Source organism: Esox lucius, chromosome 9 (genome assembly GCF_011004845.1).
Source record: "Esox lucius isolate fEsoLuc1 chromosome 9, fEsoLuc1.pri, whole genome shotgun sequence".
NCBI lineage: Eukaryota > Metazoa > Chordata > Actinopteri > Esociformes > Esocidae > Esox > Esox lucius.
In genome coordinates this window covers 20,150,543-20,167,986 of record NC_047577.1, presented here as the reverse complement: position 1 = coordinate 20,167,986, position 17,444 = coordinate 20,150,543, and the positions used below count along the sequence as shown (strand labels likewise).

General features: G+C 43.1%; 2 protein-coding genes across 3 annotated transcripts in view; both read left to right on the top strand.

Annotated features, from left to right (window-relative positions):
• The first annotated feature begins 796 nt into the window (after nucleotides 1-796).
• Nucleotides 797-7,659, top strand: psmd12 (proteasome 26S subunit, non-ATPase 12). Its single transcript, XM_010889339.5, has 11 exons — nucleotides 797-1,029; nucleotides 1,683-1,742; nucleotides 1,903-2,031; nucleotides 2,242-2,349; nucleotides 2,475-2,579; nucleotides 3,605-3,754; nucleotides 4,801-4,935; nucleotides 5,415-5,527; nucleotides 6,303-6,477; nucleotides 6,642-6,719; nucleotides 6,981-7,659. Exons 1-11 carry the CDS (start codon nucleotides 904-906, stop codon nucleotides 7,188-7,190), a joined length of 1,389 nt encoding a protein of 462 aa, XP_010887641.1. The 5' UTR covers nucleotides 797-903; the 3' UTR covers nucleotides 7,191-7,659.
• Nucleotides 7,660-8,233: 574 nt separating this feature from the next.
• The window catches only part of helz (helicase with zinc finger), a 58,548-nt gene continuing 49,337 nt past the window's right edge, over nucleotides 8,234-17,444 (top strand). Inside the window, exons 1-9 of one of the 2 annotated variants that reach the window (XM_029122575.2) lie at nucleotides 8,234-8,332; nucleotides 11,713-11,952; nucleotides 12,566-12,602; nucleotides 14,141-14,265; nucleotides 14,782-14,838; nucleotides 15,307-15,355; nucleotides 15,550-15,622; nucleotides 15,908-16,106; nucleotides 16,961-17,068. In XM_029122575.2, coding sequence (XP_028978408.2) covers nucleotides 11,731-11,952; nucleotides 12,566-12,602; nucleotides 14,141-14,265; nucleotides 14,782-14,838; nucleotides 15,307-15,355; nucleotides 15,550-15,622; nucleotides 15,908-16,106; nucleotides 16,961-17,068 — 870 coding nt within the window. In that variant the 5' untranslated portion in view covers nucleotides 8,234-8,332; nucleotides 11,713-11,730. Of the gene's footprint in view, nucleotides 8,333-11,712; nucleotides 11,953-12,565; nucleotides 12,603-14,140; nucleotides 14,266-14,781; nucleotides 14,839-15,306; nucleotides 15,356-15,546; nucleotides 15,623-15,907; nucleotides 16,107-16,960; nucleotides 17,069-17,444 lie in introns of both variants that reach the window. The other variant, XM_013135380.4, reaches the window with a different exon arrangement.

Genomic DNA, 17,444 nt, shown 5'->3' with positions numbered 1-17,444 from the left:
TGGACGTTTTCACTTAGGTGTGTACTCACTTTTGTTGTTGACCATGTTTAAACTGTAGTCAGTGACTATCAGTCATGCAGTTAGAATTTTTCTAAGCTTTTGAAATGTGTTACATTGTCACCATGGACCCACCCCGTAGTGGTTAACCAAAAATGATGCATTGCTGACTATAAACAATCCCAGAATGTAGCTTGGGTTTTCAACTGTTCATACTGCAACTCATGTATTTACAGTATACGAGCATATCCCTTGTAGTGGGGGGCTGTGGCCTTCCATGTTATGGCAGACACACACTAAACAAAGTAAAAAAAGGTTTCTACTATTTCCTTATTGAATACTTTGTTGTTCAATAATAGCAATATTATTGATATTATTAAATTTCTCTCTAATTCAGTCTTTTACTTTTCACTTAAACATGCTCAATAATACTGGTCGGAGATGACCCTGTTGACAGTGCCTGTGATGCCCTGCAAAAGGTTAGGGCAAAATTGGTCCAGGACCACCAGATCCCTTTCAAGGTTGAGCCCACGACTTCTGAAACCAAAGTATTGCCAAATAACATAACATCTTCATGCTGACTAATGTTTTTTTTCTCATATCAACAACTTATGAAGTGAAAAACATTCAACCATATGAGAACAGCAAGACAGGCGGGTTTAAAGATGAGGGAATCTGAAAATGCCGTTGAAGAACTAAGGGATGACTAGTAGAATGCCTGACATAAATTCGCAATTATTAAGGGTCCTGGACAATGGGTCCTTCTGGCGATCTAGGTAGCATTTGCAGTTCAGACATACCAGATTTTCTTCACTTCCTGTAGTTTTGACACAGTAGTAGCGAGCTAACGTTAGCATCAGTTAGCAGAATTTACTCCTATCATTTTGGCGTACTATTCAACTTTCGATGGCGGAAAACATGAATGCAGATGTGGAACGATCAGAAAGATCCGATGGCAAGATTGTGAAAATGGAGATTGACTACAGTTCAACTGTAGATACACGTCTACCGGAGTGTGCCAAAATGGCAAAAGTAAGTTGAGTATGAATGAGTGAGGCCAGCGCTGGCTGAGTCATGGTGCATAAACACGAACGTTAGCGTGTTGGCTAACGTTAGCTAACTGTTAGTTATTATTGTTATCGTGCTATGTATGCGACTGTAGCTAGTAATTAAAACGTTTCTCTTTGTGTAATTTAGCCGTATATTGTATATGTTGATTAGTTAACTACCATTATAGTTCGCTTACTAGCCAGAATTCTGACTAGCCTGCTAACTAGTTCGCTACAATGGAAACCGAACAGTGAGTTTGTTGGACAGTGTAGTCTTAGATGGCTAGCCAGCCAGTTAGCATGACGATACCTAGTCAACTATATTATTTTTTCTGTTTCTAGATCGATCTCCCAAATGACCCACAATTTTTTTTTGTTTTACAAAGTTCTGCAGTTTAGTGAACAATACTTTTTTTTTTTTTACAAGTTCTGTCGCAGAGTGAACAATAATTAGTGTCAAAAATGTCAAGCTTGTTGTTTTTGTTGACTGATTGATATCCGTTTTTTTGTGTTTCCCTGTAATTTCGGATCGGTGACATTATGCTTGAGTGATATAACTTTGCATTATTTAAATTGTTTAAATTCATCTAGGAAGAATGTTTGTTTTTAGCTCTCTTCTCCCATCACCTCTTGTAGGAAGGTAGATTGCAGGAGGCAGTTGAAAGCCTGCTGTCACTGGAGAAACAAACAAGAACGGTGAGTCAGTGTGAATTAACTTTCTCCCACCTATTGGAATGTGAGCCAACTTTTGTTTTTATGAGCCAGGAGGCCAAAATTCTAATCAGGCTATTCTGACTAGCCACCTAGCTAGTTTTCTCTATGAATAACATTGTTTTCCTATTGTCCATCCTCTCAGGCCTCTGACATGGTGTCCACCTCCAGAATCCTTGTGGCTGTTGTGCAGATGTGCTATGAGGCGAAGGACTGGGACGCCCTGAACGAAAACATCATGCTGCTTTCTAAAAGGCGGAGTCAGCTTAAAGGGGTGAGACTTACGGGCTCCTCTTAAAATGATTGTTATCTGAAGATAATATGGAACATTGAGCACGCTACCAACAAAACTATGTTTCTTAAGTTTGATGCCCGAGACAGAAAGCGAAGTGCTACCTTATGTTTGCGATTTCAATGTTAGTGCCTTTGCTTTTTTGTGTAGTGTAGTGAACCTTATCTTTTGCCCTTTTTCTATCCCTTTCAGGCTGTTGCTAAGATGGTGCAAGAATGTTATAAGTATGTAGATACAGTGACTGACCTTACCATCAAGCTGCGACTGATTGACACTTTACGCACAGTGACCGCTGGCAAGGTATGCAATGTTCATGGTCCTTTGCAGACTGCCCCTACCACATCCCTCTCGAGATTATTCTATTTTCCTCTGGTTGGCCAAGTCATTCCAGCTATTAAAAGACACTAAACTTGTTGCTCATTCAGATCTATGTGGAGATTGAGCGTGCAAGGCTGACTAAGACATTGGCCAACATCAAGGAGCAGCACGGTGAGGTCAAAGAGGCTGCAGCGATTCTTCAAGAGCTTCAGGTAAATGGCTTCTTCCTGCTGTGGTTTTCAACCAAATGTACTATGGCCAGATATTAACAGGTTCTGGGCTTTTTAATGAACGAAAGCAATTGCGGTCTTACTGTGTTTGCTTCATTTGCATGGCCGAGCAGTGCCCAAGAAGATTTTAAATCCAATTGTTGGATACCAGCACCCTTTCCAAGTCAAAATCAAATTGACTTAACATCTACTGCAACTTGTGGCTCAATTGTGATGCTGATTGGCTAGACATATTTGAGACACGGAAATATATGCCATAAACTACTGTGCTGTTAAGTTTGACTAGGTCCTTTTGACTAGAAACTCATAGATGAGCACACTATGGTTAAAGAACAAGTGTCAGATTTTATAATTCGCTGCTGGGGGATAACAACTGGATTGGAATTGCAGATGGGGTGGATAATGAAGACCCCAACATTAAGGTGAAAATCATGCATAAAAGTTATGTGGCAATGTACATTTCTTGGTCAAACAGCAAGCAATCAAGGATCATTTCAGAACATGGTATATTTAAATGAAGAAGGATTTTTACTTCAAATGTATTGGGAGAAATAAATTGATCTAAATATAACCCTTCACCATATTAAGATTGCCTCACACTTTCCCCAGAAAATGTACTGAGAAGACATTGCAGAAGTTTGATTAAACTGTTCTCCAAGCTGGTGCTTTGTACTACCTGTCAAATAGCCCTTTATTTTCTTCCTGCCAATTGGATGCTATAGTTATTTGATAGTATGTGAATAATACAGAGACCAAGTGAAATATCAATAATATCTTGCAAGAATGCTATTCATGTGTTCCCAACTGCTCATAACATTCAAAACCATTTGAGGTGCGACGTGGCTTGAAGTAAAAGGACTCTCCTGTCAGAGCTTAATTTATTTTGACTTTTGTTCATTATTAGAAAACTGCCCACAGGGTTGGGGTCCATTCAATTCAGAAATTGAACCAATCTCAATATATCCGTTTTTAAATGTTATGTCGGGACATATTTACTTACCCTGCAGGTAGAGACTTATGGCTCCATGGAGAAGAAGGAGAAGGTGGAATTCATCCTGGAACAGATGAGGCTGTGCATCGCTGTCAAGGATTATATCCGTACCCAGATCATCAGCAAGAAGATCAACACCAAGTTTTTCACAGAGGATGGCACCGAGGTAAGAGACCTGGGTAGTAAAGAGCCAAGGAAGTCATTGTCACATTGTTTAATATAATTTACTTTACTTTAATGTCTAGGGAGGTTCTCTGATTGTCAGCATCCAAAATGAATTAAAAAGGTGTGCTTTGCTTTGGCTCTTAACACTAGAACCGGCAGGCCTTTCAGAACCCCAGTATCTTCCAGAGACAATTTGTCGATTGTATTGGACACTTCATATGTTCCATCGTTTTCCTTCTGGCCCACAGTAAGCACACTGCTTCAAGGGTTTGTGTGAGGATGCTCTGCAAACAGAACGGGTGCACTGCACCCAGTATTGTTTGGTCTTTTTCTTTGTGCACTTGCTGTTTCATTTGTAATTATTCAGTGAAATACATTTGATGAATAACATAAGAATATTCAGTAAAATAATCGGCCATAATTCGTAGACAGGTGGGGCATGTTTGATATTTTGTTTCTCCTAAAAAAAAACAGTAATGTGTAATATGTTTGTTGAATTGTCAAGGATATTGTTTGTATTTTATTTCAATAATAGCATAAGTAATTTGTTGAATGGTCAAGGAAATAATGATGTGTTTAATTTGTAAGTTCGTTCAAATTCAACCTAAGCTCTGATCTTTTATCTGGGGGTATCGCCCATTTATCCACTGACCTCATTAATTCAGTGAAGGGTGATTAGCGCCTGGGTACCGGTTAGCTGCTGCCTGGGTACCAATGCCAAGTGGCATGTGCTTTTGGTAGATTAGGTAAGAATACAGTGTACAAAAAAACAGGTAAATAGTCTTTCAGTGTGTGAGTTTAGAATTCTTAGAACACAACAATGTAATATACGCCTATTTAGGAAAAGTCATGAAAGGAGGAGGGTGTAGTTTTCAAAATGTCAGTTTTATTTTGATTACAAACTCAAACTCCAATTGGAGTAAGCATTTGGCAGTTCTTGTGTTAAGGATTTCACGGATTAATCTGCTTTGCTCCTGATGAACACAGTGGTTAAGAACCAAGCAGCTATTTCAAAAGAAGTGTTTGGATTTTTTTCTTTCCAAACAGGAGTCTAAGCTAAAGTATTATAACCTGATGATCCAAGTGGACCAGCACGAGGGCTCCTACTTGTCCATCTGCAAACACTACCGGGCCATCTATGATACACCCTGCATTCTGGAGGACAGCTCCAAATGGCAACAGGTAAATGGCACCATTAGTAGGTTTACTTTCTGGAAAGAACGTGTTTTACTGACAGAGATATGGAAATTACATTGTGATAAATTGCCTGTTTTGCCGCTATTTCGAGAAATATATTTAACGCCATTAATATGTGTACCAGTGTTGTTTCTTTTTTGTTTCTATTAAAACTTCAACAAAAATAGGCCTATGATTAGGCCTATGACATTTCATGTTACATTTCTAGTATTGGTTCCTGATCTCCGTGGACCGTATCTGCAATATGCATGCCATAGACGGTTGATGCCGTGGTCGTCAATCATTTTCAATTCAGTTTTTTGGCTCAGCTTGGGCAGGTTGTGTCGAGGGTCCTTCAGTGTTCTGCAGCTTGACTGTGTGAATGGAATTCTGTATTGTTCTGCCTTCATGAGGGACCACCAGCCCCCTGTAGCGTGTTGCAGGTTTAAAAGGTGTGGTGATACAAACCCACGTTTCTGTTTCAGGCCCTGAAGAGCGTCGTGCTGTACGTCATTCTTGCTCCCTACGACAATGAGCAGTCCGACTTGGTGCACAGAATCAGCGAAGATAAGAAATTGGAAGAAATCCCCAAATACAAGTAAGACAATCTCCCTGTGTGTGCGCCAACTGGAACATGCACAAACAAGCGTGCGACGCGGTTGGCTGATGTCTGATTATACTGCAGAAACACTCCTGTATCTTTCCCCCACTGTCTGTCAATAAAGCATTTAAATGCTAAACACACAGTACTTGTCATCAGAAGAAGGCAACCTTGAGGTTATTTCCTTCAAATCCTAGTTTTCTATAGCACCGTCATTTACGCTCTATTAAACTATACAGTGGATTTAAAGTCTACACACCCCTGTTAAAATGGCAGGTTTTTGTGAAAGAATGAGACAAAGAAAAATCATGTCAGAACTTTTTCCACTTTTAATGTGACCTATAATGTGAACAATTCCATTGAAAAACAAACTGAAATCTTCAAGGGGGAAAAATGTAGAATAAAACCTTACAATAACCTAGTTAGTAGCATGGCCAGATTGGGCAGTCTGGACATTGGTTTCACCATCAGAAATGTCATAACTAGCCCAACTGTCCTAGTCTTTTAGCCAACTGCAAACGTTTTGCGGTGTTGTGAAACCTGTCCTTGCTCCAATACTTTGACTTGTGCTTAATCCTTGCTATTGTCCAGTTATCTTGCTGTGGTATTTGTCTTTAGGGACGGTTTCGCAGACACCGATTAAGCCAAGTCTAGGCCGACAAAATTAAGGACAATGGAGAAGTCCTTTGAGATAATTTTTTTTGTCCTGGTCTAGGCTTTATCCGTGAAATTGGGTCTTAATGGATAATGTCCTCTTGCGCCCCCCTCACAGAGACCTCCTGAAACAGTTCACCACCATGGAGCTGATGCGCTGGGCCTCTCTGGTGGAGGACTATGGGAAGGAGCTGAGGGAGGGTTCCCCAGACAGCCCGGCCACCGATGTCTTCAACTGCTCAGAGGAGGGCGAGAAGAGGTGGAAGGATCTCAAGAACAGAGTGGTGGAGCACGTACGTGGTTAACAGACTGCTTCCACAGAATATCCTAATAATATTTTGTGATTGTTTTAAAATATAATACTCACCCTTCATCTAGAATAATTGCATGTCATTAGTATGCATATTCATCTTGGTTCTGTTTTACTTTTTGTAATTTTCTTATGTTCTCTCCCTAGAACATAAGAATTATGGCCAAATATTACACCAGGATTACAATGAAGAGGATGGCTGGACTCCTGGACCTGTCCATAGACGTAAGCGAAACTTTTCTGTTATGTCCTTAAAAGTTCCGTGCGGAGGAAGTGAACTCTTACTGACCCTCAGCACTGACTTTAATGATGACTTTAAGTGATGGTTAAGTTTCATGCCTTGAAATAAATCAATATTTTTTGTGTGAAACTTGGTATTGTGAAGTACTGTTGAACACTACATGGATGGTCGGTTTTGGATGGTTTGAGGATAATTCCAATATTTCAAACATCTGTAACTTCTAATATCTCAAACATCTTTCATAGGAGTCTGAGGAGTTTCTCTCCAACTTGGTGGTGAACAAAACCATCTACGCCAAGGTGGACAGGCTAGCTGGGATTATAAACTTCCAGAGGCCCAAAGACCCAAACGACCTGCTCAACGACTGGTCCCACAAACTGAACTCCCTCATGTCCCTGGTCAACAAAACCACACATCTCATCGCCAAAGAGGAGATGATACATAACCTGCAGTGATGAGGCACGAGAGTTTTTTTTGTTTTTTTTGAGGTTTTGGGGGATTTTCATTGAATTAAACGTTATACCAGTATCAACCATCTTCATTTTGGTTACAATAAATACCAAACTACACCTTTGGTTTCTTACAATTAGCAAAGTTGAAGTATGTACAGTGAACAGGATTGTGGTGTCTTAACGCCCTTGTGCCGTTATGATCTTTGAATTGAATTCATAGCAAACTGTTTAGTCTTCCCATAATTTACTTGGGAAGATTTTGGGCATATGCTTTGTTGTAGAACCTAGATTATGAACAGGTATACATTGTACGTGTTTTCTCTCCCGTTCCAACACTTTTTTTTTATGTAACTGTAATAAGGGATTGTGTGTTTGCGTGCAACTTGTATTAAAACATTTGCTGTAAACTCTTGACGCTTTTAATGTCTACTTTGCATTGCAAACATTAAACTCCTAACCTGGGATAATGGATGTTATTTTGTATTGCCTTTACAAAAGTACGTCCTGTCATCAAGATCTATTTAAGACAAAAGGATTGAAACGCCAACTGAGATGGTTTGAAAGGGTGCTAGTCTGCTGTAGCCATCTAGTGGTCACTACATATTGCACCGTACACAGCTGACGCTGTGAATTAATACCTATTTGGTGAGCTTACGCAAGATGTTGACAGTGTAGGTATCTGAACAGTATAGACACGGAAAGGGAAATTTAACACTCACATTAAAGGCAGTGTCAATGTATGTTTAGATTAATATAATGTTTCTGAGTTAAGGTTAAACATTACCTTTACATCTAAATATATGTAAAGCAAGTTGTCTACATTGTTGTAATGGATAAAATACTTAACATATATGTTATTTTTATGCAATAAGGTTATATAATTTATGATACTAAGATAGCTCTACACTGGACACCTGTTCGTGTATATAGCTATGGAAATGTATGAAGCCCAAAATAATGACTTGTTAGAAAGTTATATATTTTAAACTTTTTTATTCTATGTTTATAATGATGAAACCCATAAGTACCTAACCTACACCAGAAAATCCCCAAATCCCCTCAACCTTCAGAGCTAGCGCTACATCCCAATATCCTTTGCGATGGGCTGACAAGTGGATCCAAGATGGCGTAGAAAGTAAAGCTAGGTAAGTGTAGACTTCCCATTTTCAGTCCTTTGAGTTGTCTTTTTCGGAGGCAAGGACACGGACTTGATTGCCGTCTGTAACACATTCTGAGAATAACGAAGTTATAAAATTCATGCTGAGACCACAATATCATGTCATGTCAATTCTATACGTCTAAAAACCGAGCCAAAATTATAGGCCCGTACCATATCGCTAACTTTGCTAACGATTGCTACCTAGCTGTGTATCCATTCGGTATACGCGTTTACTTGGTCAACTTGCTAGCTACATGATTGAGGACAGCTAACGTTAGCTTACTAGCTTGGTGCCAAAACCAAAGTAGGGCCCTTTTTGGGCTGACGTGCAGTGTTTTGTTGACAGTACAACTGTATTACTATATAAACCTGTAATTAAATAAACGAATGCAGTTATGCAACTATTCGATGGGGTTATTCTCTTAGTTGTGGTGTGAATTATATTTTATTACAATGGTTTTGGCTAACGAACAATCTCCCAGTCTATCCAAAATATTGATAGCCTGTATTGCTATATCCCCTAGCTTCTGACTGTACTAGTTGGCAAAATTACTTGTCAATCTAATTTCTTTGTTATTGGTAACAATATATATATCTAAGTCATATTCCTCGTAAATAATTGCCACATACACAAATGTTTTTAGTGGTTGTTGCACATCAAAATGTCGCAATAGATGCCTGATTGCCTCGACTTATAGCTAACGTGTGCTAACTCGCGCTACACGATCATTGATTTCACTCTAGTTAGAACTGCTTCAGACCTTTCCCAAAACAAGCGAACGAAAGCGTAGTTACAGTGGTAGGTATCCAGCTAGCCGCTGCAAGCGGTGTTTCTTCTGTTGTTTTAAACCCAGTAGTCTTAGTGGTAACACGCAAACAGCCATGGTTGATACATCTATTATTAACTGCCCCAGAATCTCAAATTAGACTGTTCATATTTTTATTCGATCATAGGAGTGACCTTTTTTTGGAATGGTGATACGGAATTTGATGTTTTGTAACGCAAGTTAGATGGTTTTGCACAACAAAGTATTTTAGACAAAATTGCCGCGGACCACGGTTTTTAACTTACACTAACACTCGTGCATTCCTTTGTTTACTTTTTTTGTCGCGTTTAATATTAGTTTGTCAGACCATAACTTCCTAGCAAAAGTGCTTGAAACTTCGGGACAGTAAAATGGCATTATTATTGTACTGTAATGTATTGGGTTTCCTCGCTCCTCATTTGACCACCGACAGTTAAAGTACCCCAAATCTACATTGCTGACTTATTTTGGTCATTTAACACGGCCTGTCTTGTTCTAGTAAATTAACGTCACATGCTGTGTGCATTTTCATAACAGTAGAAATTGTACTAGGAAGTATTGTACTATCACCATTTACTTTGCTCTGATAATCTTCCAAAATATCTTAGGTTTGTTTTTAGAATATGTTGTTATTCTGATAGGTGTCCTACTCTTTGGTGGAATACTACAGTAAGACAAAAATACAGCCTACAACTTAGAAACCCAATTCACTAATCTAGGTCATTGTAAGTGAATATAAATCTGTGAGAAGCACTTGGTGGAAACTACTCAAGACGGTTGAGAGCTGACTCAAGAGTCCACTGACAGTCATGAACATTGACTAGAATGAGTTGGAAGTGAATTTCTTAGGTGGTGTGCATTGTTCTTAGAGCCACTGCGAATGACTTGGCTGTTTTGCTATGAAATAACTGGATGGACCCCCGAAAAGGTGGCTGTTTGTTTTAATTTGCCTCTGCAGACCCTGAGGCCTTTTCTGTTTTTAGTCCGAGCGGAGGCTATCGACATGTGGCCCTCAAAGAGCTACACTGTACTATTCCCCTGGAGGCCCGCAGACTTCCTGTGGAGGTCTCCAGTCCCAGGCAGAGTGCCCAAACACTCCACGGAGAGAAGCGCCGTGTACGGTTTAAATTTAGGCCTCTCCATGTACCTCCCCACGCCTAGCTGTGCCTAATGTGTGCAAAAGCAAATTTCAGCCCACCCTCATCTCGTCTCCCTGCGCCTCCCTTCTAGCTAGATTTCATTACGCTCTTGCGGGAGAGGGGAGCGTCTCTATTGGTGACACTGAATCCCAGGACCTGTGGCTAGTCTCAGCTCTGCAGTGATTAACATTAGAGGAGTGCTCTCCGCGGGGGACGGACGGCACGGCCAGTGTCTGGTAGTCGGCTCAACCGCCCTGTTGCCTGTGCAGCTGTATGGGAATATAGTCCCAAGCCAATTAGTTTCGGAAGAACTTAAGGTGTCATTCCCAGAAGTCGGTATAGCAACAAAGCTCCAGATGCACACAGTTTATTATTCTTCGATTCAGGGTTGCTTGGATCTGCACTTATCTGCTAACCTTTTAACCCGAGCTTTAAACTCAGACACGTAACACCTTTGAACGCTTGCGGAGCCTACTAGGAAGACCAGGGTCTGGGGTTTCGCACTTTAGTGGCAGTTTGAAACATTTGTGGGTAGTGATCGTTTTTTTTTTTGTCGTCTTATTGCTAACACAAGATTTGAGCCAGTGAACTTGATGTTGAAGGGCCGATGGATGGCCTGCCCGTGCACGAGACAGTAGGACACATGTTTAAGTGTTTCCGCTCAGGAGCTATTCTATCGAGCATCCTTAATATCAATATTGTCCCTTCATAAGAAATGTAATTACGAGCGAATGATTGGTTTTGACGCTGCCATGGTAACACAGAGAACTTGCCTGAGACGAGGTTTTCGTGTGACTTGCTACGTCGAGCACTGAGTGTATGGAAATGCTCCTGTAAACAGCTACACCCTAATATAGGCCTCCCACCACAGTGGAAATGAGGTTTGAGCTATCGCTTGGTCTCAGCACTTCTGCAATGGTGTCAAAAGAGGATCTGATTGTTTTTCTTTTTTTACCAAAACCAACATGGCTTTCTTACTCTGACCATATCAGTTTGCCGTTTAGCCCTGAGCAAACCTCTCCGCTGGGTTTCTGCAGACGTGTCACTCTTCTGTCATAGCCTCCAACCGGCCCAACGGACGTGTTTCATTTGCCAGTGGTTTGTGGACGCTTTCAATTGGCTGTGCCAATTCCAGGGGTAGTTAGAATGTCTGAATGCCATATTTGAGCCCCCCCCCCCCGATGTAGCGCGCCACCACTTTTAATTGCCTACACAGTCATAGCCACTGTAAAAAGACAGCCTCGAATGCTTTGGCAAAGGGTACACCACCCATGTGAGAGCCAGCGGGACCGACTTAGGCTTTTAGTGCCACGCAATACCGTGCCATACTATTTCATTTCATCGAAGCAAGTGTTGACAAATGGCCCCGGCTAGTCCGCCGCCCCGTTGCAGAAATAGCATTAACCCCCACCTCTCCCCAGACATTCTGTCCCTGAGTCATGGCGGACAGGAGAGCGGAGAAGTCATGTGAAGAAGCCAGCAGATCGTTAGCCAGGCGGGAGTACGAGGCGGCGGTGAGCCACTGCACAGACGCGCTGCTGGTCCTTGGCCCCCCGGCCCCGCCGAGCCCCGGATCCACCGCATCCAAACCCCCCAACGACACGGTTACATCCCTCCGCAGCCGAGCCCTGCTCTTCAGGATTGCTGCCCTTCTACAGCTGGTGAGGAATGTTCTGGAAAGTTGGGCAGGGGCACCCCCTTAGGCAGCCACTTTCTCCCAGTCTCTCCCAGTGGGCCAATGTTCCCCCTGACTCCTTTTAGATGTGACGTACCAATCCATAGTCTGAAATATAGGCATGCACTCTCCTGTTACTGTTTTAAACAAGCTGGGCAAAACATAAAGAGCCAGTTGTCAGTAATCTATTATATTTCTGCACTCTGCTTAAATTCCTTATTCGTACTGAACCAAACTGCTTGAATTAGTGAAGTCAAGTGTCTTCAGCTTATCATAGCTTCCATTTGTGCTTTCTGAGGACTACACTAAATGTTCAAGGTCTTGCCTTCTCATTTGGCTGGCTCCTCAGACTGAACTGCCTGTTATCTCCCTCTAGCACTGAAATTATACCCCAGTACATAAGCCGTACGATTATAGAGACTACTTAAGTACTATAATTATATTGACAGTGACTCTGCTCTGAGAGGCAGGAGATATCCATTCTAGGCACTTATCTCAGACTTAAGTCAGAACCGCTGTCATATGAAACCCTCCTTTATGTTAACAGCCATTGTACTGCTCCATCTTGGTTTGTTCACTTGTTGTCTTTGTACCATCAGAAAAACTATGATCAAGCAGATGAAGACTGCAAACATGGTGAGTTGCTTTAGAAAAAAAAGAAACATCTTGTTGTTTGTCTGTAGTTGGAAGTGCTTCATCTTGTAGATATCATAGGCCATTTCATTGAGGTTAATAGTAACATGATGTATTACAGGTTTTCCCAACCCATGGGCTATGGAACAATACCTGGCCATGACAGTATACATGATGTATCCCACCAGTGAACTACGGGCATATGGTTGTCTCTAAGCAGGCCCTTGTCTATGCCCGTAGCACATATCTAACTCCCCGATACAGCTCTGTGAATATAGTCATGCCAATGCTGATGGGATGACTGAAATGCGTATTGCCTTTCTGATATTCGCATCTTGTCCCCAAACTAGTGTGCCTAGTGCAGCAAATGTCTGGGAATGAGATGTTCTGCCTAAGCTTTAGGTTCTCAGGCCGCAAACATCTTGTGTTAAGTGATAAAAGATGGGGAAGCCTCGACGTTTGGATGGAGTGGGCCCAGGTCATTAAGTCTGTAGAGGACGGCCAACAATATGTATAGGCTATGTATACACCCAAATTAATTCAGATCAAAAAAATAAAAATCAACCAAAAAAAATATGTGAAAAGAATCAATCAATCAAGTGTATTTATAAAGCCCTTTTTACATTAGCATTTGTCACAAAGTGCTTTTACAAAACACCCGGCCTTAAACCCCAAGGAGCAAACAACAGTAGTGTTGAATTTCAGAGTGGCAGCTGAAATCGTCAGGTATCATCTTGATCTGCAACACAACAGGAGGACTTTAGACAGGGACAGCAACAAGTCTTTCAAGCCTGGTACTCTAGAGGTGTGGGCCAAGACCTCATGTCCTCCTATGTTTAAAACAGGGCAGGAGACAGGGAACATTTAGATAATGCATTCCTTAGATCTACAACAATTTATAGTGGAGAAGGAGAACTGACCCTACTTCCCTGGCACAATAATATAGCAGAGTAAGACCTTGGGGCTGAGACAGAATGAATGCTGTTTGCTGGTGAGTGGGGTAAATATCAGAGTTGGGCTGCCTGTGCAAAGAGCCATAAAAGATGCCATTGGCTAATTTGAACTGGAGCTAAACCTTATTGGTGCTCCCCAGGACACTCTACAGGCACTCATTATGAATAAGGCCTTCCTGTTCAACCGTGTCACAGAGCAACGCACTGAAACCGCATGCGGTGTGTTTTAATTACTAATTATCTCCATTTGATCATCTCTTCAGGAGGTTAGTATAACTAGCATTTCATTGCTGTAGAAAATGTTTTTGGGCACGTTGATATGGTGAGGAAATGCGCTCTTCAGGTTAAGTGAGCTTGGTGTGGCTCTCGAGACCCTGAGGGTGGTCAAGATTGAGGGCCAGTTAAATGTAGCGCATTCCTGCTCTGGTTCAGCTGCCACACACGTGTTGCGCGACGTGGGGGGACCGAAACCAACGCCTAGGGCTCGCGAGAGAGGGCACGCAGTCTGGCCCGCACGGCGCAGCGTTGTCCGACGGAGAAATGTTCCGGGTCTGACTGTGTGTCTGTGTGTGTGTGCGTGTGTTACAGTCTTGGTCAAGGAGCTGGCCAAGGGAGATGGGTCGTTTCAGGCCAGCCTGCGCCTCATGCTGCTGGACGGCAGCCTTCAGGAAGTGGCAGGCCTCCTCTCCAAGTCCCTGTTTGGGGAGCCTCTGGTAAGACGGACTCCTGTGCTGCCCCCCCCCCCCCCCCTTTTTTACTCTCTTTTTTTTTTGAAGACCTATTTTTCCACTTGACGCCCCCCACCTCCCAGTCGTCCAGCCCCTTTCCCCCCAACCTCCTCCTCATCTTTGTCCCCTCAATAGCTGTCGTGTGGCGGCCTGTCGTTTAGCTCAGGGAGGAAGCCGCGGAAATATTGAGCTCCCGGCGCTTTCCTGGGTTGTGCTCAGTTTTCAGCAGCGCAGAGGATTTTTCGTATCCGTTATCGCTCTGTAACTGCTTTACCTGAAAGCAGTGATATCAGAGAGGGGTGGGATACCAGTGTTTCCGTGGCAACTTTTGTAAAATGAAACCTATACCTTCGTTAGATTGACACCCCCACTAAAGTGACCAGTTCCTGTGCGTGTGTCTGTGTGTGATGCATGCTGTCTCTTTAATTGATCCTATCTGAACCCTCAAGGATGTTTGTACTAATTTTGTGTTTTAATGCATTTCCTGTGCTTTCTCTTCAGAACGGGATCAACACGAAGGACTTGACTAGATTAAAAATGGTTCTCTCAGAAATTGAAGTAAGTGTGGATGTGTAGGGGTCTACCCTTTCAGAATGGTCTCAGGTTAAGTGTGTCCAAACTGAGAGCTTATTCTTTATATGGTACACACAATATGGGCCCTGTTAATTATTTATGAATAAAATAGGAAATGTTTTAGACTGCTCCTTATGCTTCTGCATACTTGTTACTTTATGTTAATTAAGAGAAGGCTGTGGCCCCCACTCCTGCCACCCTAAATAAGTGTTTGCGTGCGTGCGTGCGTGTGTGCGCGTGCGTGCAAAAATAGAAATGCACTGACTGTGCCAACTAATGGCTTTGGTGGAAGCAAGTGTACTTATTATGATTGTCAGATGTTGTTTTTCCAAGACACCTTGAGAAGAATGCACTTATTGTAAGTCGCTAAATAACTAAAATGTGCTTTACCTTATGCATGCTCAACAGCTCACTGAATCTTTTTTTTTTTTTTTTACATTTCCATTTTTTCAGGCTATTAGAAGCGAGATGTCGACGGAGTACACGGACGACAATGAGGAAGGTGAGCAAGGCGTGGGGGAAAACCCGGGTCGCTGAGTAATGAAAGATGAAGCCGTTTGGGTTTTCCTCTTTTCACTTTGACTTTGGTCTCAAAAGTTGCACTGAGTCAGTACAGTAAGCGGGTGATTTGTCCGTGTTGTCGGGCTGTGCGTTTGGACGTGCTGCTGACACAGTGCTGTGTTTTGTCGTCAGCAGTGAGGGACGGCTGGCAGTTTCGCCCCCCTCCCAGAGGAGTTACCAGCAGTGAGGAGTACACGCTATGTAAAAGGTAAAGACCCCTCCATAACGGCTGCTACTGACGCGCCTCGCGGTTGGTTCGGGGGCAGATCTCACAAACACACCCGCCCGAGCGCTGACAGTCGACTTGCATTAGATGCATGTCAGCAGCACCGACTCAACTAGTTGTAAAGGGCATTCGACATGAGCTTGTGTTCAAATGCAGGTCCCTCTCAGGGTTTCAGGATTCGGGAGGTTTAGGCCACTTCTGAGTCCATGACTCAGGGACCTCCTCCTTCCTGGTTGACTGTCCCCCCCCCCTCCCCTCCCCCCCCAGGTTCCTGGAGCAGGGCCTGTGCCGCTACGGTGCCCAGTGCACGTCGGCCCACTCCCAGGAGGAGCTGATGGAGTGGCAGAAGCGCTACGCCTCGCGACTCATCCGCCTCAAGCAGCAGCAGGAGAGCAAACACTTCACGGAGAACTACATGGAGGCGCTCATCGAGAAGTGGATGAACTCTCTGTCGCCTGAGAAAGTGGTGAGTTTGCCCTCGTCTAGTCCGCTGACCTGTTTGGTTTTCGGAGGATAAAAAAAAAAGAAAAGGGGGGGAAAAAAGTTACGTACACCTGTTGTGTGATCGCTGGTTTAATGTTTGTGGAGGGTCATCAAAACGCACGTGAAAGCACATTCCCTTCTTCCTGGTGTCCTCAAACACCGTCCACTGTTCCGACACATGGATGTCGTAGAACAAAGGGTTCTGTCATGTAGCGTTCCTCTGGCCGGCCATGTCGCGCCAGTTATTAGTTAATGGAAGGGAAAAGCAAAGCCGAAACACACAAAAAGGCCTGTGAGTGTGACACCGATGGCACTAAGTGCTAGTCTCAGCTAAGTGTTGGTGTTTGGACTTTGTTGACTCTCTAAACTCTGGCTGCTTCATCTCAAATAAACAGAGCTTTTAAAGAGACACTCGTGTAGAATGATTGTCCATCTCCCGGCGGGGGAAAACATTCCCGCCTCGCAAATCGATCCCTCGTGGAGCACAAAACAACGGCAATATTAGATGACCAATTCTATCCTTTGGGATCTGATGTCTCGGTGCACCCCCCCTCCCGAGGACCAGCCGTGCACCTCCTTTCCTTTAGGACTGCAGTTGGCGGTTGTGTGTCTTAGACCGGGTGTGGTCACGTTTTGAGAACGGCCATTTCCACGGGATGCTCATTTGACCAGAGTGGCATTTGTTTAAATGTCAATTCTATTAAGTTGTTATTCCTTCTGGTTAGACTGACATTTTTCTTCCCCCCCCCCCACCCCCCCCCCCCCCCACCCCCCCATTCCGTTAACTCTCCTTAAACGGGGTTGAATGGTTTGGTTTGTCTTCTGCTTCCTCTGTAGCTGAGCGACTACTTGGAGGGTGTCAACGTGGAGCCCAGCTCCAGCCTGTCCGTGACCGTCACCACCAAGAAGTCAGCCCACTCCTGGACCTTCTCCCTGTACTGCCAGGTATCAGCGGCTCTGTGGGCCTCCTAAAGGGCTCCGTACACCTGATTTTAGTGCCCCACAATTGACCAAACCTCAATGGGCTACTTAGGCTTCCTCTGTAGTAAGAAGGGCTGTGTCTGTATCACTGACATTCACTTAAAACCATCTGGCCGTAATCCAAAGGCCCCACACAACCCTATTTAGAATAGGCTTGCTTGAATAAACATTTCCCCCCATCTCTGGGTCATGTTGACTTTTATCAATAATTTTTTGCAACACTGGTTTAGTAAATGTGCCGAGGTTATGTGTGGGAGTGTTTTGATATCATTAGTGCTCATTTCTCTCTTCATTCCCAGGACTGCAGTTAATAGACCATGTCTGTGTGTCTGAATATTTA

Bases quoted from the DNA above. Each gene is read 5' to 3' on its own strand.
- psmd12 (XM_010889339.5), top strand. From the start codon at position 904: ATGGCGGAAAACATGAATGCAGATGTGGAACGATCAGAAAGATCCGAT. The intron at 3,755-4,800 runs GTAAGAGACCTG...CTTTCCAAACAG, and splicing joins TCACAGAGGATGGCACCGAG to GAGTCTAAGCTAAAGTATTA. The intron at 6,478-6,641 runs GTACGTGGTTAA...TTCTCTCCCTAG, and splicing joins AGAACAGAGTGGTGGAGCAC to AACATAAGAATTATGGCCAA.